This window comes from Panthera leo, chromosome D2 (assembly GCF_018350215.1).
Source record: "Panthera leo isolate Ple1 chromosome D2, P.leo_Ple1_pat1.1, whole genome shotgun sequence".
NCBI lineage: Eukaryota > Metazoa > Chordata > Mammalia > Carnivora > Felidae > Panthera > Panthera leo.
This window is the reverse complement of record NC_056689.1, coordinates 17355483-17381153: the sequence shown is the minus strand read 5'-3', so window position 1 is coordinate 17381153 and position 25671 is coordinate 17355483. Positions and strand designations below refer to the sequence as shown.

Genomic DNA, 25671 nt, shown 5'->3' with positions numbered 1-25671 from the left:
TGAGGTCTACACATTCCCGGTACAGCAAGAGGCAGTGTCCACCCGACAGAAAGTGTGTGGAACTAAGCTGAAACTCCTGGGAACTGGGGGGTCCTGTAAAAACCCTCGTCCCAGGCTTTTAACGCAAGACCCTGTGACTCCAACGCCGACCGTGACTATATCGAGAATCGCAGAGAAATCCTTGTAAAGTGTTTAGAAGAAGAGCAGGGGCTTCACGCAGCGGCCCTCTTGCCCTCTTTCCCCATAACGCAATCCTGTCCCATGGGGTCTCCCCGGTGCATGAAGCAGAATCGGCCCAGGCTCACTGCTCCCCCTGGGTCTGCAGGCGCCCTGGGAGGGAGGGCAGAGAGCCCTCTCCACAGTTTGCCATCAGGGTGTGCCTCCTTTCCGTCGTGTCGGGGAGGTTCCCAGGCAAACAGGTGGAGGCCAAGGGCCACTCAGCCCAGGTGTCCCCGAGCTGGCTCCTTCCTGGCTGACACAGTCGCCTTGCTTCTTCCCACCTATCGGGAGCCCACCCGCCAGGGGAGCAGCCATGCCCTACCTCTATCGGGCCCCGGGGCCCCAGAAGAACCCGGTTCCCAAGGACGCCCGCACCACCCACTCCTCGGGCCAGAGCTTCGAGCAGCTGAGGCAGGAGTGTGTGCAGAAGGGCATCCTGTTTGAGGATGCAGACTTCCCAGCCGACAGCTCCTCTCTCTTCTACAGTGAGAGGCCCCAGATCCCCTTCGTGTGGAAACGGCCAGGGGTGAGTACAGCAGGAACGGGGGGTGCAGGCAGGGGTGGGGCTCAGCAGCCCAGGAGAGGGGGTCCTGGGAGGGGGGGCTGCACACACACACACACACACACCTGCCAGGCACATCGGCCGAGTCCACTGCTGAGATGCTGGGCGGTTTGCATGGGAAACGACACACAGGGGGCACATATGGGCAGGTCAGGGATGCTCCCGGGTGTCTGGCTACACCCCACCCCCAGCTCTCTGACTCCCACCCAGGGGAGCCCGGGACTGGGGCCTGGCTCCAGAGAGGGGCCTGTCAGCCGGCCGCAAGTGGGGATCAAAGCGTATCCAAACCAACTCTCCGGTGACACGTTTTCGCCGCATGGGCGCACGTGACGTGCCTGTAGCTTCTGGCCACAGCCGGGGTGCTCGGTGTGGATGGACAGTCGCTCAGCAAGCAAATGCTCAGTAAGGGGATGCACGGGACGCACGGAACACAGGGCTTCTCTCCCCGAACCACGCATCTGCCTTCCCGGAGGGGAGCCAGTGTCCGAGCTGCCCCACCCCCAACAGTCTGGAGGAGATGGTCCCCAGGGGCGCCAGCACGAGGAGTCAATATTTGCTGTGCTGGTTAGTCAGGCCTTGACCTCTGCCCGGGCGCCGCTGGCCGTCATTCCCTCCAGGCGGGGACTGGCCTGGGAGCGGCTCCCGTGGGGACGGGTCGCCACGGGCAGGGCGAGCACAGAAAGGGCTGGGCTGAGACGCTGGGTGGACCCCCGCACAAAGAGTGACCGCAGGACATTTGTCAGTTTATCATGGGTGCCCTTGGGGCCAACACCTGTGGAAAGATGAGCAGGGGTGGGCGGAAGGAGCCCCGGGGGGCTGGGATAGGGCCCCACGAAGGCCTCGGCCAGCCGCACGGGACGCTCTGGAGCTGGGATGGGCTCTCAGAGTCGCCTGGTGTGGGGGTGACCGGCCCACCTGGGTCTGTGCCCTTCACCGATGAGTCACGGGATGCGGTACCCCTGAAAGCCATGACCTTGGAAGAGGCAGCTTTTTCAGCACCCCCAACCGGGGGAACAAGACCCTCCTGGCTGCTGGGGGGTCTTTTGTCTTCCATAGAAGTGGGGGGGAGGGTAATGATGCTGCTTCCCATGCTGGGCTGTTGCAAGGATTCCTGTGCTAACGTGTAGGGCACGCAGAAAGGGGCCTGTAAATAAGTGTCACTGTGATCGCTGCCCTCTGTCACTGTACCCGGACACCATCACCTCCCGAGCCCGGGAGGCGCCCTGCCCCCGCAGTCTGCCCCTCCACCCTCTGGCATAACCTGTCATTCCGCTGCCTACAACTCCCCTTCTCTTGGCCAGAGCTGGACTTTCTCCAGCACGAAAGCTTGATGCGCACAGGCCAGGGCGGGGAGCACCTTTGTTCCCATTCCCGGAGGCGGGCCCCCCGCGGAACAAGGGCCACCGGGACCCCCGAGGGATCCCAGAGTCCCAGAGCTCAGCTCTAGGAGCTAGTCGTCTTCGCTACCGATCTCCCTTGGGATTGCCCCAAATGACGGGTGAGGCCGCCACCCACAGACCAGAGCCCCCGGCACACCCCAGCCCCTCTGCCCTCGGCCGAGGGCCCCAACGACGTCTTTATTTATCTTAACTCAGGTCGACTGGGTTGCTGTCCTTCCTGTGGACTCAATCTCAGAGTCTGTTCTGCCTTTCACTTCGCGTGCACCTGAGACAGACCTTCCCTTCTGTCCTCATTCCCAGAAACACACCTCTCTGCTTCCTCTCCGAGGGGTTTTGCAGACTTCTGTGAAATCGGGAGCAAGGGCCTGGGTGGGGGGTGAGGACTGATATTCCTCTTGCTGGACGGAGGTCCAGGGTCCCTGGCACAGGGCCGGGGGCCGGGGGGCAGCAGGGAAATGGCAGCAGTGTCCCTCCAGAAGGCCTGTGTGGCTGGGGTGCCGTTTGCATTTCCGCCCTGCACTTAGGTGGTGCCTGCTGGGGCTGCAAGTGCGGAGCTGCCCAGGGGGACCGTGGGGCGGGGTGCCCTCCCCAGCACCACCTTCTTGTCAAACACCGCTGTGCTTTGCAGGCCGGGCATGAGCACAGGAGCGGCCGGAATCAGAGAAGCCAGAGGGCGGTCCGCAGCCAGCCTTGCCCTCCAGGGAGCCCAGGGCAAGGGTGCACTGAAGGGGATCACCTGGGGGCCCGCAGTGGGGGGGGGGGGGGTGACACGTTCTGCTTGGGGAGAAGGTGAGATCACCTCCAGGGGGCCGCCTGGAAAGGGCCGTGGGTCTGAGTGGGGAGGGGCGGGTCTCCGGCACGGAGGGCCACGGTGCAGTCAACCAGGGGCCTGTCTTCCCGGGCCCCCGCAGCCCGACTTCCTTAGATGACAAGAGTCTCATCTGGCCTTTTTCTCCTCGATTCCCTGTCTGCCTGCGTCCATCTGCTTTCTTCTATGTGATCCCCTCCCTCACTTCGCAGCCTAAACCCCCGGCCGCACCTCCTTGTAAAGATGCCCACACCCCTCTAGCTTGGGTACACTGTGGCATGGGGCCATGACTGCCCCGCCCAGGTGGCTGGCCCCTACCCCTGTGCCTCCAGAGGCCGAGGGCTGTCCTGAGAACCACCCCCCCACCAACCCCGTGTCCCCACGTACCTCCGCGGCCCTGGGGAGCACACCCCTGTCAATCATAGGGCCCGGCCTCTCCGAATTTGTTAGAACTGTGACTTTGCCCCTTTTTAAATTGATTACTTGGTACAGAAAAGTCTATGCGTGGGGCTGAGCCCCTGATGACGTACCAAGTGAACGAAACAGGCCCCGAGCAAACATGCCTCCGGAACGAACCCCAGGCACACAGGCAGGGCACCCAGAGACACACAGAGCCAGCACGAGCCTGAGACATGCGCACGGGCCATCTGTGCCCCACGCCTACACGGGTCGCACACGTTTCACACGCGTGAAACTCACATCCGTCAACACGTGCGGTCACGTGGCACATGGCATCGAACACTTGGCCGCGCGGCGCCCCTTCTTTGGGCATGCGCATCCTCAGACCCTCCAGGACGGCGCCCGTACCGCCCGACCCCCGCCGCTCACGGGCACCCGGCAGGGACCGCTGCCCCGGCCGCGCATCCGGGGACCCCCGGGCTTGACACCGGCTGGCTGATGGGTGTTCACTTGGTGACAGTTTCTGAGTCTTCTCCCTTTGTATTTTCCTCCATCAAACCACAGTTTGGATGCAATTCGATAAAAGTCTCCTGGACAACAACAAGTGATTGCAAGATGCAGCCCAGAGGCCGCGGCAGCTGCGGGCGTAGTGGGTGCAGTGGGGGGGGGGGGGGGGGGGGGAAATGGGCCGGCGGGAGGCGGGGGAGGGGACGGTCGAGAGAGGGAGCAGGCGGGGCCCGTCGCCCACGTCCCATCTGGCCTCCAGGCGGCCCGGCACCTGCCACAGCCTGCTGGGCAGAATCTGCCAAGCTTCAGTCCATTTTGCATCCACTATGGGAGTGAGCCACCGCGGCAGTGGGGGTCCTGCTTGCTGGGGCCCTATAGCGCCCCCTGAGGGCGGCTGGCTGCGCAGGGAGCGCCGTGGGAGGCCCCCGGGTGCCCCTTCGGGGCAGGGGCTCCAATACACGTTCCGTACCTGGCGCCGAATGTCCAAGGTGGAGGAGGGCGGTCTGTGTGTCGCGCGACAGAGGCTGGAGAGGTTAGGTTAGATGGCCTGCGCCGAGCCCCTCTGCTGATCGGGGAGGGCTACCGCGGGGACCTCACCTTCCCACTGCCCGGCCCTGAGCCGCCTGCAAACCCCCTGGGGAACTGGGCTCACGGAGGGGACACAGCGCATGTGAGAGGGTCCCCACCGGCCTGGTTGAGGAGCTGTCCCCCACCACGTTGTGCTGCCCTTCCTGCCCTTCTGGAGATTAGGGTGATCCAGTGACAGCCCCCCCCCCCCCTTCAGCCCGCCTGGAGCTAAGGACGGGACTGGAGGGGACTGCATTCTGGATGTTGCTCAGACCTCTGCTAGGCCTGGCGAACCCATGGCATGGTGTTCAGAAGTTCTCCTGGCCCGAGTTTCCTGAAATATTGGAAAATGAGGCCAAGCGGCGCTCTCTGGGCAGATGTTCTGGGGGTCGTCACCGTGCCAGGCGGGCGCATCCTGCGGGCTATAGAGAGAGCACCATCATTGTATACTTTGGCTCTTTGCCTTAAGAAGTCCTCCTCCCCACAAAGAAATCGCCGTCCTCTGGTGATTGTTTGGGACACGGGCCAGAGGAGCAGCAGGGTCCCGGGGAGCTTGAGGAAACCCCTTCAGGGCAGAGCTGTCCCCTGAGGCATCCACCCCGGGACTGGTGAGGACCTCTCCTTCCAGTCCTGTTTCTGGAAATAAGCAGGAAAGCCCCTTACTCAGCCTGCACTCAGATCCAGTTAAAATGACCAAGCGTCTGCTGTATGCCAGAACTTTCCTCTCTGTCTCATGATTTGTTGTTTCCTCTCCCTGGACCTTCACCCGACTCCCCACTCAACTGCCTGCTTCTCGGAGATGCCCTCCCTGACTGTTCCAGCTAAAATAGCCTGCACCTCACGCCATCATTTTCCTTCCCGGTGCTTAGCGCTCCTGAACTTGTACATCTGCTCGCTTGTTTCCGGTCTGTCCCCCCTCACTGGGCAGGGGGCAGGGGGTTTCTCTGTCTTGGTCTTTGCCATAGTCCGTGCCAGGAATGGAGACTGGTGCCCCAGAAAACTGGAAAGAATATATGAGTTTTATACAATTGCTTTCAAATGCCTTTTTGTTAATGTTTTATGCGTATCTCTCTGTATATATATGTATAAATAACTATGTATACACAATAATATGATATGTGAACTATATAATAGAATATATATAATGCACTGAGGTAAAGTCACATGAGAGATATATGCACATATCTCCCACTATATAGTGTGTATATGCATGTGTATATGTGTGTGTGTGTGTGTGTATATATATATATATATATATATATATATGGTAAAACCTTGGACTGCAAGTAACTTGTTCTGTGAGTATTCCACAAGGTGAGCAAACATTTCTAATAAATTTTAACTTTATAAACCAGCAATGTCTTGCAATACAAGTAGTACGTGATGCCCAACGTCACATGACTACAACTGAGCCAATGGTTCTCTCTGTCTGTCTCTCTCCCTCTCTCTCTGTCTCTCTGTCTCTCACCGCAGGATTGTGGATGACCGTCTCCCATGCTCAAACGCTCAGTCTCAGGCCATGGTGTTTGGCAGAAATCAGAGATTTTTCAGGATGTTGGAAAGTTCCCGCAACTGGGACTCGTGTATTTTTTGTCGCTTCTAAGCACCTAAGGACAGTCCTTTGCTTTTCCATACAAGAGTGAGCTTAGGAATGCTTTGCTTCATTCTGGGTCATTGGCTAGGTTCCTTGTTAAAGTTGCACGAAAAGAAAAAGATGCCATTGAACCAACAAACAGCCGTGATTCCATCAGTGATAGTGAAAGTCGTCCTACACAATAACCCTCCTCTCTCTTGTCTCCCTCACACCAGCCACGAAGCTTTTCAAAGGGAAGTACAGGTTAATTTATTTTTTTCTTTATATTTTGCATTTTCCTTCTTTTGTTATATAATATCACAGTATTGTAATCATTCTTATATGAATATTTTTGGGTTGCGGAACGAGTCATCTGAGTTTCCGTGATTTCTTATGGGGAAGTCCGGTTTGATATACAAGTGCTTTGGATTACAAGCATGTTTCCAGAACAAATTATGCTCGCAAACCAAGGTTTTACTGCATATATATATACACACACAATACATATTTTAAAAAATAAAGAAGCTGGGTGGGGAGAGTGGAAATTTGTATTTAATCCTAGACACCAGTCTGTGGTGTATTACCCCATTAAAAAAATTTTTTTTTAATGTTTTTATGGATTTTTGAGACAGAGAGACAGAGCATGAACAGGGGAGGGTCAGAGAGAGAGGGAGACACAGAATCTGAAACAGGCTCCAGGCTCTGAGCTATCAGCACAGAGCCCGACGCGGGGCGTGAACTCACGGACCGTGAGATCATGACCTGAGCTGAAGTAGGATGCTTAACCGACTGAGCCACCCAGGTGCCCCTGTATCACCCCATTTTAAGATGAGGCATTTGAAGCCCACAGAAGGTGTAATGCCCGTAAGCCGGGAGTCAGGATTCGAACTCATGCTCCCCCTGACTCCTAGCCCAGGGCCTGAGTGGCAGTGAGAACCTTCAGTTCCTGGTCCTGCTTTGCAGCCTGGCATGGCAGGAGTCGTCTGACCAGAGGACTGCACTGAGGGACCGCGCAGAGGGTAGGACCTCTCCCCAGGGAATGAGGGATGTCTCCCAGAGACAGGCCCAGGTTTGTGGCGTCCCTCCGTAGGAAAAGAATCAAATACAGGAAAGAGCCCTCTGCTCCCAGAACGGAGAGAGACCCTGCAGTTGCTCTAAGCACACCGGCCCAGGACGTGGCGGGCCTCACTTCAGTATCGCCTTTGTTCTTCCAGGAAATAGTGGAAAACCCAGAATTCATCCTTGGAGGGGCCACCAGGACAGATATCTGCCAGGGGGAGCTTGGTAAGTGGGGGAGATGGGGCATGGAGAGAGGGGGGTTGGACAGAGCACCCGTAGGGGCCAGCAGGAGAGGGCCTCTGAGCTGCCTCCGTGACAAGGGCAGCACGGGACCTTGGAAACCCAAGGGGCACAGGGTTTGGGGGAACAGCACTGCTGCCCCCTGCTGCTTCCTTCTCTCCTCCCTCCCAGTCTGCCAGTCTGTGCCCCCAGATGGAGCCCAGAAGACTCTGGGCGACTTGTACTCTTGTTCCCTGGGGGTGGATGTGCCTATGGTGTGGGGCTCGTGACCCAGGAGTTTACAGAGAACAGAGATATCCGGTGACGCCGGTCTGGCTCCCTGCCCCATGACACAGCTAATACTCGCATTAACTCGTCACCATGTCAGCCTCCCAGTGACCCTTCCAATTTTATAAATGAGAACCCGAAGCTGAGGGAGGCTAAGTAACGTGAGTCACAGGAGCGATAGCTGGGCGGTCGGGATCTGAACTTGCTCTTAACCATTATGCCGCCCAGGGGCTCAGACTTTGGGGCACCCCCCTCCCCCACCCCGGAGCTTCACAATCTCCTTCCTACAATTGATCCGAGAGTGCCCCCCAGTCAGTTACATTGGATCTTGCATTTCAGGATTTAGTCCAAAATTGGACTGGGTCTACCTTTATTCTATTCTATTTATTCTATTCTATCTAATAGAATATTCTATTCTATTCTATTCTATTTTACCTTCTAAAAAAAAAAAAATACCAGTGGAGCTGTAAGCTTATGAGGCCCGGATTCACAGCTGACCATGCTCAATGACCCAGCTACCCAAACATTGAACCCAGAGTCACAAACCTAGAGGGATGTTAGTTGGTAGATAGATTGATAGATAGATAGATAGATAGATAGATTGATAGATAGAAGATACATAGACGATAGATAGATAGATTGATAGATAGAAGATACACAGATAGATAATAGATAGATAGATACATAGATACATAGAAGATACATAGATGATAGATAGATAGATACATAGATACATAGAAGATGATAGATAAGATACATAGATGATGATGATGATGAAGATAGATAGAAGATACATAGATGATAGATACATAGATACATATAGATGAAAGATACAAAGAGAGATACAATGATACAACATGAGTCCACTTACCCATGGATTTTTTTTTTTGTATAAATATAGTATTGTACTGCCAATGGATTTTCTCTTCCTCATGATTTTCTTACTAACATTTTCTTTTTTCTACCTTAAAATTTTTTTAAATGTTTACACTTAACATTTCAGAGAGACAGAGCACGAGCTGGGGAGAGGCAGAAAGGGAGAGGGAGACACAGAATCTGAAGCAGGCTCCAGGCTCCGAGCTGTCAGCACAGAGCCCGACGTGGGGCTCGAACCCACGACCCGTGAGATCATGACCTGAGCCGAAGTCGGACGCATAAGCGACCGAGCCACCCAGGCGCCCCTCTGGCTTACTTTATTGTAGGCGTGCAGTACAGGATACATATAACATTCAAAATATGTGTTAATCGACTTATCACTAAGGCCTTCAGTCAACAGTAGGCTACCGGTTGTTAATTTTAGGGGGAGCCAGAAGTTATACATGGATTCCCAGTTGTGCCAGGGATCGGTGCCCCTTACCCCCATGTTGTTCAAAGGTCAACTGTACATAGATGATAGAATTAGACAGCCTAGCTAGAACTTTGACCTTCTGAAACTATTTACATTCAGATTGGTCTTCATTTGTTGAGGGTAAGCCTTCTCCAGGAGACTCTGTCTGTCCCTTCCTCATCTTCTCTCTCATCTCACCCCCGAACTCTTCCTCTATCTCCCTTCACTGCCCCCTCACTTAGAAAGTCATCGTACAGGCTTCTTTGTGTTTCAAAGTTTTGGTTTGTCACAGGAGTGCAAACACCCATTTGGAATTACAACTGCATATTTAACCTTAGCTGGTGTTGATTGTAACTATTATTTTGTTTTCTTTATTTTTTTAGTGTTTATATTTTTGAGAGAGAGAGAATGAGGGGGGAGGGGCAGAGAGAGAGAGAGACACAGAATCCAAAGCAGGCTCCAGGCTCTGAGCCATCAGCACAGACCCCGACACAGCGCTCGAACTCACAGACCGCGAGATCATGACCTGAGCTGAAGTCGGATGCTTAACTGAGCCACCCAGGTGCCCCTGTAACTAGTACTTTATAACAATTTTATTATTTCCAAATACTGTACATATGTGTGCACAACGAGGGCTAACAATAAAATGAACAGCTGTGAGTCTGCCACCCAAAATAAAAGCTAGAACATCACCATCTCCCACCTCTCCCGGTTGGCGGCCCCCTGCCTGCTATTGTCTGTTCATCCGGCTGCCCAACAAACTGACCTTGAGAGGGTACCCTTATTCTGGGCATAGCGCTGGGATAAGCAATACCCTGCATCCGTACGGGCCCAGCAGAGATAAAGCAATATTGCTTTGCTCTTGAGTTTTCCCCTTTGGTTTAAGTTGTGTGAATAGCCCCGGCTTCTGAATCTCCTCCTTCAAACGCTCAGGGCATTCCTGGCTGAAGAGACACGATCTGCCACACTCTCAGGAAAAGAAAGGCATTTTCCTGCACCAGGCAAAGCCATAACTTGGAGAAGAGTGGGGAGGAGGTCAGCCCCACAGCAGGGGCCCCTCCATCAGACCCCAGAACTGAAAGCAGGGACCGCCTCCCAGGAGGCACTCAGTCAACCTTGCTGAACAAATGATCCTGTGTCCTTTCTCATTACCATCTCCCCAAAGCCGGACCCCAGGCTGCCAAAGAGCGGCTGAGGCATTCGAAACTTGTGGCATGTGCCCCCTGGGGGACACCCTAGGGAAAGCCAGAAGCAGAGCGACTCTGGGAGTCGTTTCCCTGATGCTAGGCCTTCTGTGAGTCTCTCCTGCCTGTGCACAACAATCAGAAAGGGGTCATGGGGTATATGGTCTTTTCCAGAAATGTGAGCCCCGGGGAAACCCGGCTGAGGGCGACGGGGTCTTGAATTCCAATGACGGTGGTGGTATCTATGGCAAACAGATAGATCTGGGAGAAAACAGAGGGGTTCCTGTTGGTTAAATGGATACTTCCAAATGTCTGCTCACCCCTAGTTCCCAAGCAGCAATGAAGAGAGGGGCTCATTCCATTCTCAACGCGGGCAAGTGGCTGCGTCCGTCTGGTACAGCGCAGATCAGTACGGTCTGAGATCTGACTGCACCTTGCAGTTGTCCTCTAGATGTGTGTTATCATGAAGACATCGCTGCAGAAATCCGTAGATCAGTCAGCAAACCTTGACAATGAAAAATAATTGGAGGCGCGCCTGGGTGGCTCAGTCGGCTGAGCGTCCGACTTCGGCCCAGGTGGTGATCTCGCGGCTCGTGAGTTCGAGCCCCGCGTCGGGCTCTGGGCTGACAGCTCAGAGTCTGGAGCCTGCTTCGGATCCCGCGTCTCCCTCTCGCTCTGCCCCTAACCCACTCACATTCTGTCTCTGCCTCTCTCATAAATAAACATTTTTTAAAAAGTTAAAAAATAATAATAATTGAAGCTACTGCGATCTCTAACTACACTGAGTCTGGGCTGTGGGGAGGCCTCGGTGCCGTAAATATACTCCCCAGGCACTTGCAAGGGCTATTTCTGAGGGCCCCCTAATTTCCTGGGCTGCGCTTATGAATTGCCTATTTACCCAGCGCACGCTGACACGGACATATGGAGGCTTCGCCCTCTGGAGGGGAAGTCTCTGGAACTGCACAGAGCTGATGCATAATGGAGCATATGTCTGAAACCCAAGTGAGCGTATCCTATAACGCTGGCCAGCCGACAACAGCTGTGCGTGATAAACCGGGCAAGGGAAGAGGCAGGAAGGGAGGCAGAAGGTGGCGGGGGTTGGGGGTGGGATGGGGAGCAGAGGTCTTTGGTGGTATTCTGTCCGTTTCCTTAAACGCGGAAAAGACGCGGCCACATCTGGAACGCCCCCACTTCTGCTTCTGGCGTAGTTTCCCAATTTACTGTGAACTGGGCGATGAACACTGTGATTTATGGCCTTCATTTCGCAGGCGACTGCTGGCTATTAGCTGCCATCGCCTCCCTGACGCTGAATGAAAAAGCTCTGGTTCGAGTCGTCCCCCAGGACCAAAGCTTCGGACCCGGTTATGCCGGGATATTCCACTTCCAGGTAAGAGGGGGCCTTGGCCGGTAGAGCTAGGTCTTTGGGGTCCAATGTGACGCCACCCGCCTCTTCGGCTGCTTGGTAATCCCGGGAGGAATGCGCCCCCATCTGTGGGAAAGCCGCACCCCAAACTGGGCTTTGTCAAGGGCTAACGTCTAAACGCACTCGAAGGACCGCGTTCGGAATATATCCAGAACTTTGGCAAGTCTGCAGGCCCACGCTACAGGTTTTCGTCTTTGGAATATCTTGTGCGTTCAGCGTAAATGGCCTAAAACCTTATACCTCTCAGGGAGTGGATTATTTCTCATATTTTTCTCAAACCGAGAGATTCTCCTTATTGACGAAACACAGATTTGGAAACGTGTGTGAGGGTAAGAAATAGAAACAGAGAGAAGCACTGAGACGTCACCTGCTGGGGTCCTGGCAGGACACGCGTCGCCCCCGTGGGACCCGCGCAGAGCCTCACGTGGGCACGGCCTGCCTGGGAATCCGTTTGCAGTTTTCTTTCCACTCTGTTCCCTGTCCTCTCCCCACCTCTCCCTGTAGTCCCTGTGCAGAGCTGCCCACCCACGGATGCCCGCCCGTCCCTGTGCCTATGTGGGTGACCTCAGGCAGATTTCCTAGGGACCCCGGCATTCACAAGCTGTCTGGAGAAACAAGGACTGATATCGAGCTCGTGGGGTGTTCACAGAACTAAAAGGATCCGATGAAGGGGGCAGCACGGGGCAGGCACGCATTTCTGTCCCGACACGCCTGGGCCAGCCCCGTCCCCTCCGTCCCCAAGGCCGGCAATCTGAGTTCTGACATGGATGCACACACACACGTGTGCATGCATGCACACGAATGCACGCGTACACGTATGTGAACATATGCGCTCACACACGTACCTGGACTCGCTTATAGGTACGTGTGTGAACACACAAGAACGTATGCGCGCGTACATACGGGTGCACGCACGCTCACCTGGTGTCGGCACACGTGGCACGAGTGCGCCCCACCACAGCCTCTCTCTGCGTGTGAATGGCCAAAAGAGATCAGTTATAGAGTTTCCGCCCCCGGGCAAGGAGGCAACTCAAGAGGCAGGGACATCCAAGACAACCTGCGATTGGTGGAGAGAGGGACATGGAGAAGCGAGCTGCGCAGGAGCGGAGCAAACCCCACACGACCCCCTTCCCTCAGGAGAGAGGAGCTAACTCGGCCCACCCTGCAGTGTCCACGTGTGACCCTGGCTTTGATGGGTCGACACTGGGTCTCCAATCCGCTGCCAGCGGTGGGGTGGGATGCTTGGTGGACAAAGTCCAGGGGACCCATCATGGAACCCACGTGTGAGTTTCCTCAAGACCCTAAGGGAGGTTTGGTCGGAGGGAGGAAGTGCCAAGGGAGCCCGGGGTGGGAGAAAGAGCCAAGCCTTTACAGATGGGGCTGGACCTCCCCTGTGCCTCACCCCCATGGTTTCCATCTCCATCTGGCCAACAGTTCTGGCAGCACAGCGAATGGCTGGATGTGGTCATCGATGACCGACTGCCCACCTTCAGGGACCGCCTGATCTTCCTCCACTCGGCCGACCACAGAGAGTTCTGGAGTGCCCTGCTGGAAAAAGCCTACGCCAAGTGAGTGCCCCCTGCAGGGCCAGGCCAAGGGCCAGACAGGTCCAAGAAGTGGTCTCTATCCCCAGAGCCTTTTCAGAGAGCTTCAATGACCAGGGACACAGAGTTCACAGGTGTGGCCCCGTGTGGCCAACCCTCTAGGGGCTTGGTCAGGCTAGGAGGTGGAAAAGGAAAGTGTGGATAGTTTTCCTGTCATGGCTTAGCTGTGCCCATTCTTGGGCAGAGTGGTGACACACGTCCCTCTTCTCTCCCTGTGTCACGAATCTGGCCTTCCGAAGAGCTGGGAGGGGAGGTGGAAGAAACTCTGGATGTGTTGACAGATCTTGGCTCTCCCGACTTCCCACCGAGCGCTGTTACAGCTCAAACATCTGGGCTGTGGTAAAATTTACCATTTTAATCCTTTTTCAGTATACAGTGCCGTGGCATTCAGTGCCTTCACATTATTGTGCAACCGTCACCTCCAGGGGCCACAGCCTGTGCTTTCCAGGGCTGGGTGAGCATAGCTTCCTTCTCGGTGAGCCCAGCACAGGGAAATCCTCCCCCAGCAGCCCTGGAAAAGGCTTTGGGTCAAGAATTCCAGCTGGTAGGAGTCAGTGGAATATGAAGGGTATTCACTCAAAGAGTGAAGAATAAGTTTCCTAAAAAAGAAAATCTGTGTTTAGTTTTTGGTCATTAGAAGAGGCCCAAGATGATTGGGATACACCTCACCAAAAACATGGACAGGGGGCAAATAAACACATGGAAAGATGCTCAACATCATTTGTCACTGGGAAACTGTAAATTACAAACAATCGCGAAATACCACCACACACGTACAGCATCAATTTCTGACAAAGATGTGGGCAACAGGAACTCTCATTCATTGGTGGGAGGAGCCAATGAATGGCCATGGGGGGAGTCATGGTGGCCCAAATGGGTCATCCATTTTGGAAGACAAGTTGGCAGTTTCTTAGTAAATACATAGTATTTACTAAATAAATACATAGTATTTTATAGTATTTAGTATTTTTTTTTTTAATTTTTTTTTCAACGTTTTTTATTTATTTTTGGGACAGAGAGAGACAGAGCATGAACGGGGGAGGGGCAGAGAGAGAGGGAGACACAGAATCGGAAACAGGCTCCAGGCTCCGAGCCATCAGCCCAGAGCCTGACGCGGGGCTCGAACTCACGGACCGCGAGATCGTGACCTGGCTGAAGTCGGACGCTTAACCGACTGCGCCACCCAGGCGCCCCTAGTATTTAGTATTAGTATTAGTATTAGTATTAGTAATTTATAGTATTTAGTAAATACATAGTATTTACTAAATAAATAGTAAATACATGATGCCATTCATTTACCAAACCCATAACCCTTTACGGCACAAACAATGAAGCTTAATACAAGAAGATTTAAAAATCATCGAGAAGGATGAAGAATCCCAGGATGAAATGCGGGCTATGCATTTCATCTAACTATATCACAAATTTATGAGACAAACTCACTGGAGGGTAGGAGAAAAGGGAGATAACCTGAGTAACGGTGGAGATGAGTGGGGTCTGTAAGATTAACGGCAAGAGGAATTGTACACGAGCATTCTACTCGGGCTGATAAAGTTGTTTCTCATGGGGCACAGGACAACATTCTGATACCATTATACATTTATAATTGTGTGTGTGTGTGTGTGTGTGTGTGTGTGTGTATGATATATGTGCTATATATGTGTGTATATATATAATACATATATTATGCATATATACATGTATCATATATATGTTTTGTAATATATATGTTTCATATATAATATATGATACATGTATATAATTGTGAATTGAACAATTAAGGCAGGTGGTCGAGCTAGGTTCTTCACAGTTAGAGAGGAGGTTACAAAGAAGCAAGGGGAGGAGTCTGGAATAATGCATGTTGTCATGGGTTAGGACTGGCGACTCAGGCTGAACTCACATCTTGTTTAAAAGAGATGGTTTCATAAAGATATATGTATATATACAGGGTCAGTGTATATACATTATTTCCCCGCTTTGTCAGCAGAGATGGCCTAGAAACAATGGCAGCCCCACAGCAACAAGCACTCCTACTTCTCGGGTCTTGGTCTCTAAATACCATTTTCCAATGAAAGGAACCAAGGCTCCGTGGAGATAAGGCTGATTGTAGGACAGTGGTGGGAAATTCATAAGACGAGCCTAGAGCATCTTGCAGTAGTAAGGAGTGAGAACATGTTTTAGACACACACGCACACACACACGCACACACACACTGATGGGGTTATGTCAAAGGGACCCAGGAGCCAGCTGGAGAAGCTGAAAATAGCCAAACCTAGAACAGTGTGAGGAACAAAATAAGTAAAGTTGTATTGGATTATAAGCCAGAGTACGAAGCAAATACCCATGAGTCCATTCTGATATAAACAAATGACTGAATACATAAATCAGAGAAAAGAATAAATCTACCCTGTAGAAGAATTGCAAGTCATCTAAGGTTGAGCAAAACTCCCTGCTCCTTAGCTGCACGTAATGACATCCTTCCAAAGGGGACGGCGTGGACAGGGGGAGAGAGAGTAACTATCTAGTGGAGAAACCTAACAGGCATGACCTCACCCAGGTGGTCAAGGCACCATGGGCAGCGATAAGTCATGGTGACATCTGGGCCCTGGATGTGACGTGATGAGAAGGACACCTTACTTCTGTGGTCTCCCTCCCCCAAACCCATAACCCCGGTCTAACCAATAGATAAACAACAGACAGATCCTAATTGAGAGAGATTCTACAAAACACCCGACAGTATTCCTCGTAATTGTCAAGGTCATAGAAAGCAAGGAAAGTCCGAGACACTGTCACAGCCAAGGAGACATGAGGACTAAGTGTGATGTGATATCTTGGATGGGATATCCTGTTCTTGGAACAGAAGAAGGATATTAGGTAAAAACTAAAGACATAAGAAGAAAGTAAGGACCTTAATAATAACAATGTATGAGTTCAGTCACCGGGAACAAGTACACCACACTAACGTAAGATGTTAACACTAGGGGAAATTGCGGGCGGGGGGGGATGGGAACTTTCTGTACTATGTACAATTTTGTCCTTAAATCTGAAACTGTTCTAAATGGGAAAGTTTGTTTTAAAATTCAAGCAGGATGCCTATATGTGTGTGTATGTGTGTGTGTGCACGTATATTAATTATATTATATTATATTATATTAACTTATATGAATATAAGTTATTATATTAATAATATTAATAAATATACAACTAATATTAATAGAAATTAACATAATAATATTAATATAAATTTATATATAATATATAAGCAGGCATAGGGCTTTACCTGATATGAATTTATATTAATAAAACTTATATTAATAAAAAATACAACTATGAGAAAAAAGGTTGGGATTATGCAAGACCAGAAAGGAAGAAAAAGATCTTCAACTTTGTCTCAGGTCTACATATAGCTGACACCTTCATGGTCAAGCCCTGTTCTGTGTAAGATGAGAGAGAAGGAGGGAGGGAGAGAGGGGAGGAGAGAGAGAGAGAGAGAGAGAGAGAGAGACTCATTTAAACCTCACAGCAGTCCCAGGAGGGAGCATACACCACCCATCACTCCCATTCTGCAAATGAGGAAACTGAAGCATTGGGTAAGGGAGGTGTCCCCAGAGCGCTCAGCTTGTACATTGTGGATCCAGCCCTTGAACCTGCAGCCGGTCAGGGACCAGAGTCCACGCCCTTTACCACCACAGCCAACTGCCTGTCTCACAGAGAGCCTGGATCCTTGGAGCTCCAGGGAAAGCCCTATGCCTGCTTCCCATCTTCCTTCCGCACCACCCAGCCAGGGCAAGGCCCTGAACGACGGTCCCTACAAGTTAGAAAATCTTTGGCCGAGGGGCGCCACCTGGTGGTCTTCCTGGTTCCCTGCAACGGTGTCCGTGCTTCCTTGCCGCCCTTGCAGGCTGAGCGGTAGCTATGAGGCTCTGAAGGGAGGCAGCGCCATCGAGGCCATGGAAGACTTCACCGGGGGTGTAGCAGAGACCTTTGCAACTAAAGAGGCTCCAGAGAACTTCTATGAGATTCTGGAGAAGGCCTTGAAGAGGGGCTCTCTCGTGGGCTGCTCCATTGATGTAAGTCGTTCATTGGCTTGTTGACATGCCCGCCCCTGTCCTGGGGCTGGGGATCTGGGCCAGCTGCCCTGGCCTCGTGTGAGGAAGAACATAACTTTCAGGCAGTGGGAGGGTGGTGTCAATGTTTATTTATTTTCATTAAAACAGAGGTTTTAATTTCATGTTTTCCAAATTACAAAGTTGGGGTGTACTTACTGTAGCCAGTGGGACAATCGTGCGATCTATAAAGGCAAATCCCTATCTCCCTCCCCAAGTCCCAGCCCTGTGACACCGGGTGTGTGCCCTTCACGCCTCGCTCTTCTTTGTACACACAGGCATGCGCATACATACACAACCACAGCAGAAGTTTAGTTTGGTTTTACTAAATGGAATCTTACTTTATACTTGCCTGAATTTTTTTTTTTTTTTTTTGCTTCGTATATCATTAAAAAATTCGTATCTGTAGAGAGGACTCTCAATGTCTTCATGCGTGCAAACACACACACATATAATTTTATCCCAGCTGGTTGTTAGAGTCCTGTTCAAGCTTTCTGTCTCCTCTTGGGTCGACCTTGGGAATGTGTTCTTTGCTAGTAAATTATCCATTTCGTCTGTGCTTTCAGGCGTGTGACATAGGGTTGTCTACTGTTAAATGCCGGCTATCCTCTCTTGGGTGTATGGGATCTTACTTCTATCTTGTGCCGTGCTGCATGATGGGGGCGGTCAAGTTGCTCTGTTTGGGGGCAAAAAGTGAACTTGTCACGGGGTTCAGGGTCTCCTCACCCTGGCGCGAGGCTATGCTTCAGGCACGTGGCTCGAAGGGGCCAGCCCCGGCCTGGAGCTCGGTCTGGGCAGGGAGGGAAGGGTTAAGGTCCCCAATGGGTCCAACGGTGCTCTTTTCGTGTTCCAGATCCGAAATGCTACAGAGTCTGAAGCCCGGACACCTTTTGGTCTCATTAAGGGCCATGCCTACAGTGTGACAGGAATTGACCAGGTAGGCGATGTGAACCCCTGTGGACAGGGTATAGGAATAGCCTCGGTCGTGCTAGTCCCTTGTACTTATTTAGTATGTCATATTATATATATATTTTTTTTAATTTTTTTTAACATTTTATTTATTTTTGAGACAGGGAGAGACAGAGCATGAACAGGGGAGGGTCAGAGAGAGGGAGACACAGAATCTGAAACAGGCTCCAGGCTCTGAGCCGTCAGCACAGAGCCCGACGCGGGGCTCGAACTCACGGACCGTGAGATCATGACCTGAGCCGAAGTCGGCCGCTTAACCGACTGAGCCACCCAGGCGCCCCTATATTTTTTCTTTTTAACATGGTTCCTCAGACACTTAGGCAAAACGTTTTGGAGGATGCATGCCCAGAGGTGGGACTGCGGGATCTGAGGCATGTACTTAATTGCCTAAATAGTGCCAGATTACTCTCCAGAATGGTCGCAACACGCTACGATTCCACCAGGATACGTGTCAAATTGTCCCCTCCTCGAATTTCTGCCAACAGCCGGTCTTTGCATTTTGCCAAACAAACGGGTATGAGGTGATCTTGCATCATTGTTTTAATCTGTATGTATCCGACTGCCAATGACTTCAAGGGTTTTACATTTTATTTTATTTTTTCTGTTTTTAATTTAAATTTTAGTTAACATACCGTGCAACATGGGTTTCAGGAGTCGAATGCGGTGATTCCTCACTTACATACAACACCCAGCGCTCATCACAAGTGCCCTCCTTAATATCCCTCACCCATCTGGCCCATCCCCTCCCTCCCTCCCTCCCTCCCTCCCTCCCTCCATCAACCCTCAGCTTGTTCTCTGTCGTTAAGAGTGTGATCTCGTTAAGAGTACCCCTCCCATATTTTCATGTTTTGTTTCTTAAATTCCACATATGAGCGAACTCATATAGTATTTGACTTTCTCCGAGTGACCTATTTCACTTAGTATAATACACTCTAGCTCCACGTCGTTGCACATGACAAGATTTCCTTCTTTTTGATGACTGAATAATATTCCATTATATATATCACATCTTCTTTATCCATTCATCAGCCAATGGGCATTTGGGCTCTCTCCATAGTTTGGCTATTGTTGATAGCGCTGCTGTAAACATTGGGGTGCATGTACACCTTCCAATCTGTATTTTTCTATCCTTTGGTTAAATACCTAATAGTGCAATTGCTGGATCATATGGCAGTTCTATTTTCACTTTTTCGAGGAACCTCCATACTGTTTCCCAGGGTGGCCGCTCTGGTTTGCTTCCCACCAACAGCGCAAGAGGGTTCCCGTTTCTCTGCCTCCTCACCATCACCAGTTGTTTCTTGCGTGGTTAATTTCAGCCGCTCTGACAAGTGTGAGGTGACGTCTCATTGTGGTTTTGATTTGTATTTCCCTGATGATGCCTCCAGGTTTGTTTTTTTTTTTTCTTTTTCAGGATGGTTTTCTTTTTCAGGGGTCTTTGTGGTTCCGTGCAAATTTTAGGATCGTTTATTCTAGCGCTGCAAAAAAATGCTGGTGGTATTTTGATAGGGATCGCATTAAATGTGTAGTATTTATTTTGGGTAGTATTGACATGTTAACAATTTGTTTTTCCAATCCATGAGCATGGAATACTCCCTGTTCTGTTCTACACATTCAAATGTCTACAAAGACATGGAATACTTTTCCATGTCTTTGCGTCCTCTTCAATTTCTTGCATAAGTCTTCTGTAGTTTTCAGAGTAAAGATCTTTTGCCCCTTTCGTTGGGTGGATTCCTAGGTATCTTACTGGTTTTGGTGCAACTGGAATTGGGATTGATTCCTTGATTTCTTTTTCTGCTGCTTCATTAGTGATGTATAGAAATGCGACACATTTCTGTAGTTGATTTTATATCGTGCAACTGCTGAATTCATGTATGAGTTCTAGCGATTTTTTTGGTGGAGTCTTTCAGGCTTTCTACGTAGAGTATCATGTTGTCTGCAAATAATGAAAGTTTGATTTCTTCCATGCCGATTTGGATGCCTTTTATTTCTTTCTGTTGGCTGGTTGCCTGGTTAAGACTGGTTAAGACTTCCAGAACTACGTTAAATAGTAACAGTGAGAGTGGACATCCTTGTCTTGTTCCTGACCGTAGGGGAAAGGCTTTCAACTTTTCCCCATTGAGGATGATATTAGCTGTGGGTCTTTCATATGTGGCCTTTATGATGTTGAGATGTGTTCCATCTATCCCTACTTTGTTGAGGGTTTTTATCAAGAATGGATGCTGTGTTTTGCAAGTGCTTTTTTTGCACCTATTGACAGGATCATATGGTTCTTATTTCTTATACTTTCTTTTATTAATGTGGTGTATCCTACTGATTGATTTGTGAATCTTGAAGCAACCCTCAGGGCATCACAGTCTAAACCACACTTTCAGATATTTTTGAGGATGTCTCATCTAAAGGATGAGAGACAGCTGGAATTCAAGAGCAAAATAGGAGAGAGAGGGGGAGAGAGAGAGAGAGAGAGAGAGAGAGAAACATGTGATTCCACCAGAGTAACAACCTTGTTTAGCTGGTGTGGGAGCCTGGGCTTTGTTTTTTCTTTTTTTTCTACCCTAATTCTACCAGTCTTGTACTGGTCATAGTTCTCTAGAGAAACAGAACCAATAAGATATAGATAGATGAGGGGTGCCTGGGTGGCTGAGTCGGTTAAGTGCCCAACTCTTGATCTTGGCTCAGGTCATGATCTCACAGTCTGTGCTGACAGTACAGAGCCTGCTTGGGATTCTCTCTCTCCCTCTCTCTCTGCCCCTCCCCAGCTCATAGTCTGTCTCTCTCCTTCTCTCTCTCTCTCTTAAAATATACTTTAAAAACAATTTTAAAATATAGATAGATGATAGATAGATAATGAGGAATTGGGTCACATGATTATGGAGTCTGAGAAGTCCTGTGATCTGCCATTTGTAAGCTGGGGATGATGTTCTGGCCCAAGTCCAAAAGACTGAGAACCAGGAGAACCAAGGGTACATGTCCTGGTCTCAGAGAAAAAGAGGACCAAAGTCCAAGCTCAGCAGTTAGACACAGAGTGAATTCTCCCTTTCCTCCACCTTCTGTAGTTCTATTCAGACCTTCAAGTGATCAGATGAGGTCCACCCACACTGGGGAGGGCCATCTGCTTGACTCAGTCTACCTATCCTAATCTCCTCTAGAAACACCCTCACAGACACACCCAAAATGGTGTATAACCAAATATCTGGGCACCAGTGGCCAAGTCAGGGTGACGCATAAAATCAACCTTCAAAAGTCCTATTCTCTGCAGCTATAGTCCAGGGTGGAACTGATTCCCGGGGGCTTCCAGACCCAGCGGCACACCACCCTGACTTCTAGTGAGTGCTTGGTTTGGACAAGCGCTCCTGGGGGGACACACGGGAAAGAGAAGCAAAGGGGATGACCTGGAAGAGGAGGACAAGAAGCCAAGGGCTGTATCCTCTCAGGTTCAAGTTCAACGAAGTCCGAAGGCTTGTCTTTGCCCACTTCATGCTTCTGTTGGACAAGTCTCAAACCCGGTTTCTAGAGGACACCGGCACTTCTGGTCTCCTCCTGTTGCCACCCATGTTTTGAGAAACCCAGTCCAGAGGAGTGGGAAGTAAGGAGTGCAGAAGGAAGCCGGTCCTTCCTCCTCACCAGGGGATACAGTTGCATTCTTTAGAATTAAAACTGTTTGCAAAGTGTTCTTACCTCCTCCTTCCCACCCATAATGCCTGGCCAATCACTCACTTGGATAGGCAGGTGGTTTTTTTCTTTTTGGCAGGTGATTTTTAATGTTACATCTTCCAAATATTATTTTAAGAAATAGAAACCTTTCATCACATCTGTTCAGTTGTTTTTCCTTTCTCTCCACCTATAAGGGATTTACCTTCCGTGAACAATTCTCTTCATGGACATCTTACATGATGAGCTACGGGCTGCATCTTGGACCCTGGAGAGGTTACACTAACTTAATTTTTACACGTCAAAAATATAATTTGTGCCCAGTGCATGAGGGTAAAGAGTTTTGAGCTAAAATTTCTGGTTCACTGGTGAACAAAAGTCATTTACTTCTACTCTCTTTCCTCCGAAATCTTTCTAAATGCACTGGCCCTCTCTCCTGGTCCAGGGCAGAGCATGGAGGCCATGACTGCATCATCCTTCTTTACCGGCCCAAGGGTTCTCCATATGGACAGCAGAAATCTTCACCTGACACCTGAAAGTGGGGGGGAGATTGGGTTCAGAAGGCTTGCAAGTGGTTTTTGTTTATTCATTGTTTACATTTCCAGTGTGTGCTTGCATAATTTTCACTGATCCATGAGTAAGATGTTACGGATGAAGAAAACTCACTCCATGAGTACTTCTGGCCACTCTTTACCGCTCGCTGTGCTAGACGCTGAGGGTACACTGATAAATAAGACTTGGCCTCCGCGTCTAGGGAGAGTCCAGTCCAGACAGAAAACTCGTTCATCTGAAGATTCGTGTGGACTAGTTTCTTGTTATTTATAATTCTACGTTATTTCCCAGCTGCAGTGCAACCATCGTGGGTGATTGATATAACGGTGCTGGTAACGCTAGCCATTATGTTCACTAGGAACTAGAAAATTCCAAGGGCCAGTGAAGAGTTGATGAGTTTCGGGGCGCCTGGGTGGCTCAGTCGCCAGAGCAGCAGACTCGGACTCAGGTCATGATCTCGCGGTTGACGAGTTGGAGCCCTGCACCGGGGTCTGTGCTGACAGCTTTGGATTCTGTCTCCCTCTCTCTCTGCCCCTCCCCCACTCATGCTCTGTCTCTCTCTGTCTCAAAAATAAATATAAACATTTAAAAATTAAAAAAAAAAAAAAAAGAATTGATGAGTTTGGACATGGCTTTAGCGTGTCACAGTCAAGAGGCTTTCGGTAAATCCAGCCCGGGCTGGAGGTGAAGCACTCTGAGGTCCACACGTGAATATATAATCTCCCCGGTGTTTTTCCCCTCCAGGTAAACTACCAAGGCCGGAACGTGGAGCTCATCAGAGTCCGGAACCCTTGGGGCCAGGTTGAGTGGAACGGGTCTTGGAGTGACAGGTCAGTCCCCACCTCCTTGCCTTCTGGGGCACAGAGGGGCCAGCACTGGTTTGTGCAGACGTATGAAGAAGGGGCCCTTGGTCTACAGCTCCCAGTTCCCTCCTGACTCTTGTTCAGGGTCCTGCTTCTGGGTGGCCTTACTTCCTCCCTTTTTAGCCCTCTGGTCCATCATGTAGTCAAAATGGAACACCCTTATAATGGCTTAAAATTTTTTTTTTAATGTTTATTTATTTTTGAGAGAGAGAGGGAGAGTGGGCGAGGGGCAGAGAGAGAGGGAGACACAGAATCTGAAGCAGGCTCCAGGTTCTGAGCCATCAGCACAGAACCCACAAACTGCGAGATCATGATCTGAGCCAAAGTCGGTCGCTTAACCGAATGAGCCACCCAGGTGCCCCTAATGTCTTTTTAAACTTTCCAATAATTGTATTTATGTCAGTGGATGTATTCCCTCCCATGGCAATAGTTCATATCCCCATGGTATTGTGAAAGGCTTGATCTCCAATTATGGTAGCTTTGATATTTGGTATGTATGTGTTTTGGGTGGGGGTGGGGGTGGCAATGAGTATTTTGGGTGTGAGGATCCCTGAAATATCACCAGGCAAGTCATTCCAGGGTTCTCTCTCATTGGTCAGTGACCACTGGCCAGAGGCCCGGTGGCCCAGTGGAGAGACAGAGGAAGCGCGACAGGAAATTCATCCATTACAGAGCAGTCAGCCAGGGTTCTTTATTTGGTCCCCAGTTATAAAGAAAGTTTTGTTTTGCAGGTGTGTGTCCCCTCCTTGTCCCTCGGGAAGCGGCCCAGGTGACGGGGACCAGGGAATGTTTAGATATGCTTGGGCGGGGCCCACCCTGCCCCTGCCCCTGCCGTCTTGGGGGTCCTGCTGTCCCAGCCCCGCCCGCTCATGGCTCATGGGGCCCTGGGGAGACCTCCGGCAAGTCTCGAACCTGAATAGATCTTGAGCTCCTGTTTGTCCTCTGCTCACAACAAAGCCACCGCGGCACAATCGTCAGCGCGTCTGTGTCTCCGTTAACCTGACTCCAGCCCGAGGGCACAGCATGCGCCCCCGCGGAGGCCAGGCCTCCCATTGCTGCTCTTGTCCCCCTACCTGCCGCCCCGGTTCGGCTCCTGCCTCCTCAGAGCCCGGGAGCTGTGGCCGAGATGGATTCACACCCGAGCAGCATCACAGGAGGGAAGAGAGCGGCCTCCCTCTCCTGGCAGAAATGGAAAGCACAGAAATACTGAAACCCAAATGAACGAGATGGCTTCCTATCCTGCGTAGACTCATCCCGCCCTTCAGTTTAGAGAACACGCGGCGTAAAAGAGTGAGGGGCCCCTTTCTCCTTCTCCTGCGAAACACGCAGAGGGCGAAATAAGGAGAGTGCATTTACTGGGGTCAAGGCCGGACGCTCCCGCTCAGCCTTGGGGTGATGGAGGGCAGGTCCCCATCCTGATTCCTGATCCTGACCCCCTGTTACGACAGAAGTGCTGAAAGCGCTCCTTAGCCAGTCTGACCGCTATCAGGGGGGTGAGCCCCGTGGAAGGTAATGGTTCAAAAAGAAAATAATGGCTCTTAGTTCTGCTGTTCCAACCCTGGCGGGCAGGACCTGGAGAGGGGCTCCTTCCTCCTGGAGAGGGGCCCATGCAGGGTGTGGGTGAGGCGGGCAGCCTTGGCTGAGCACCACAGTGGTGGTGACTCGGCCTGAACTCTCTGGGGGTGGCTGCGGGGGTTGTGGAGACACAGCGAACTCCGAGGCGAGGTGGAACTCTTGGGTTTGGAGGCGGGTGGTGACGGCTGCCCACCTGGGTGCCCTGGTCCACGAAATGGGCCCGTGAACCTCACAGAACCCCACCTGGCCTCCTAGCACGGTCACGTAAAGATGGTGTTTGACGTGTGGAATCTCAAGCCCAGGTGAACATAAGGCATTATTACCATCACCTGTCAAAACGTCGCTTACAAACGAAGAGGCGAGGCCAGGAGGTGCTCCCGGGCATGCATTTCAGTCCACTCGTGGCTTCCAGTTGGAAGTTTCTGCTACCCTGCTGGTGTTCAACATCCTATGACGGCCCCATGAGAATCCCCCATGGAGGAGGTTCAAATGACCCCAAGGGCCTTTTCCATCGGCTGCTTTTGGACGCTCACTTTTCAACCAGCCTCCAGCTCCCCTGGGACATTTCTGGGGCCCAGGGAGCAGTCACTGACCGGGACCATTCCCCACATGGCCGCATGCCCTGCCTCCCCAGGAGGGACACTCCTCTCCACCAAGGCCAGTGTTGTTTCGGCCGCTGTGCAAGACCCTCCACCTAAAGCCTGATTTTGCTTATCCCTAGTTCCTCTGAGTGGCTTTCAGTCGGGCCAGCTGAGCAGAAGCGCCTGTGTCACACCTCTCTCGACGACGGGGAATTCTGGTACAGTGCTGGCCTCCGTT

General features: G+C 51.1%; 1 protein-coding gene across 3 annotated transcripts in view; it reads left to right on the top strand.

Moving 5' to 3' along the window:
- The first annotated feature begins 532 nt into the window (after positions 1 to 532).
- CAPN9 (calpain 9) overlaps positions 533 to 25671 on the top strand; it is a 44114-nt gene continuing 18975 nt past the window's right edge. Inside the window, exons 1-8 of one of the 3 annotated variants that reach the window (XM_042908336.1) lie at positions 533 to 745; positions 7250 to 7319; positions 11381 to 11499; positions 12970 to 13103; positions 17041 to 17209; positions 18099 to 18182; positions 23159 to 23244; positions 25574 to 25651. In XM_042908336.1, coding sequence (XP_042764270.1) covers positions 533 to 745; positions 7250 to 7319; positions 11381 to 11499; positions 12970 to 13103; positions 17041 to 17209; positions 18099 to 18182; positions 23159 to 23244; positions 25574 to 25651 — 953 coding nt within the window. The remainder of the gene's footprint in view (positions 746 to 7249; positions 7320 to 11380; positions 11500 to 12969; positions 13104 to 17040; positions 17210 to 18098; positions 18183 to 23158; positions 23245 to 25573; positions 25652 to 25671) is intronic. The other 2 variants (XM_042908337.1, XM_042908338.1) reach the window with 2 other exon arrangements.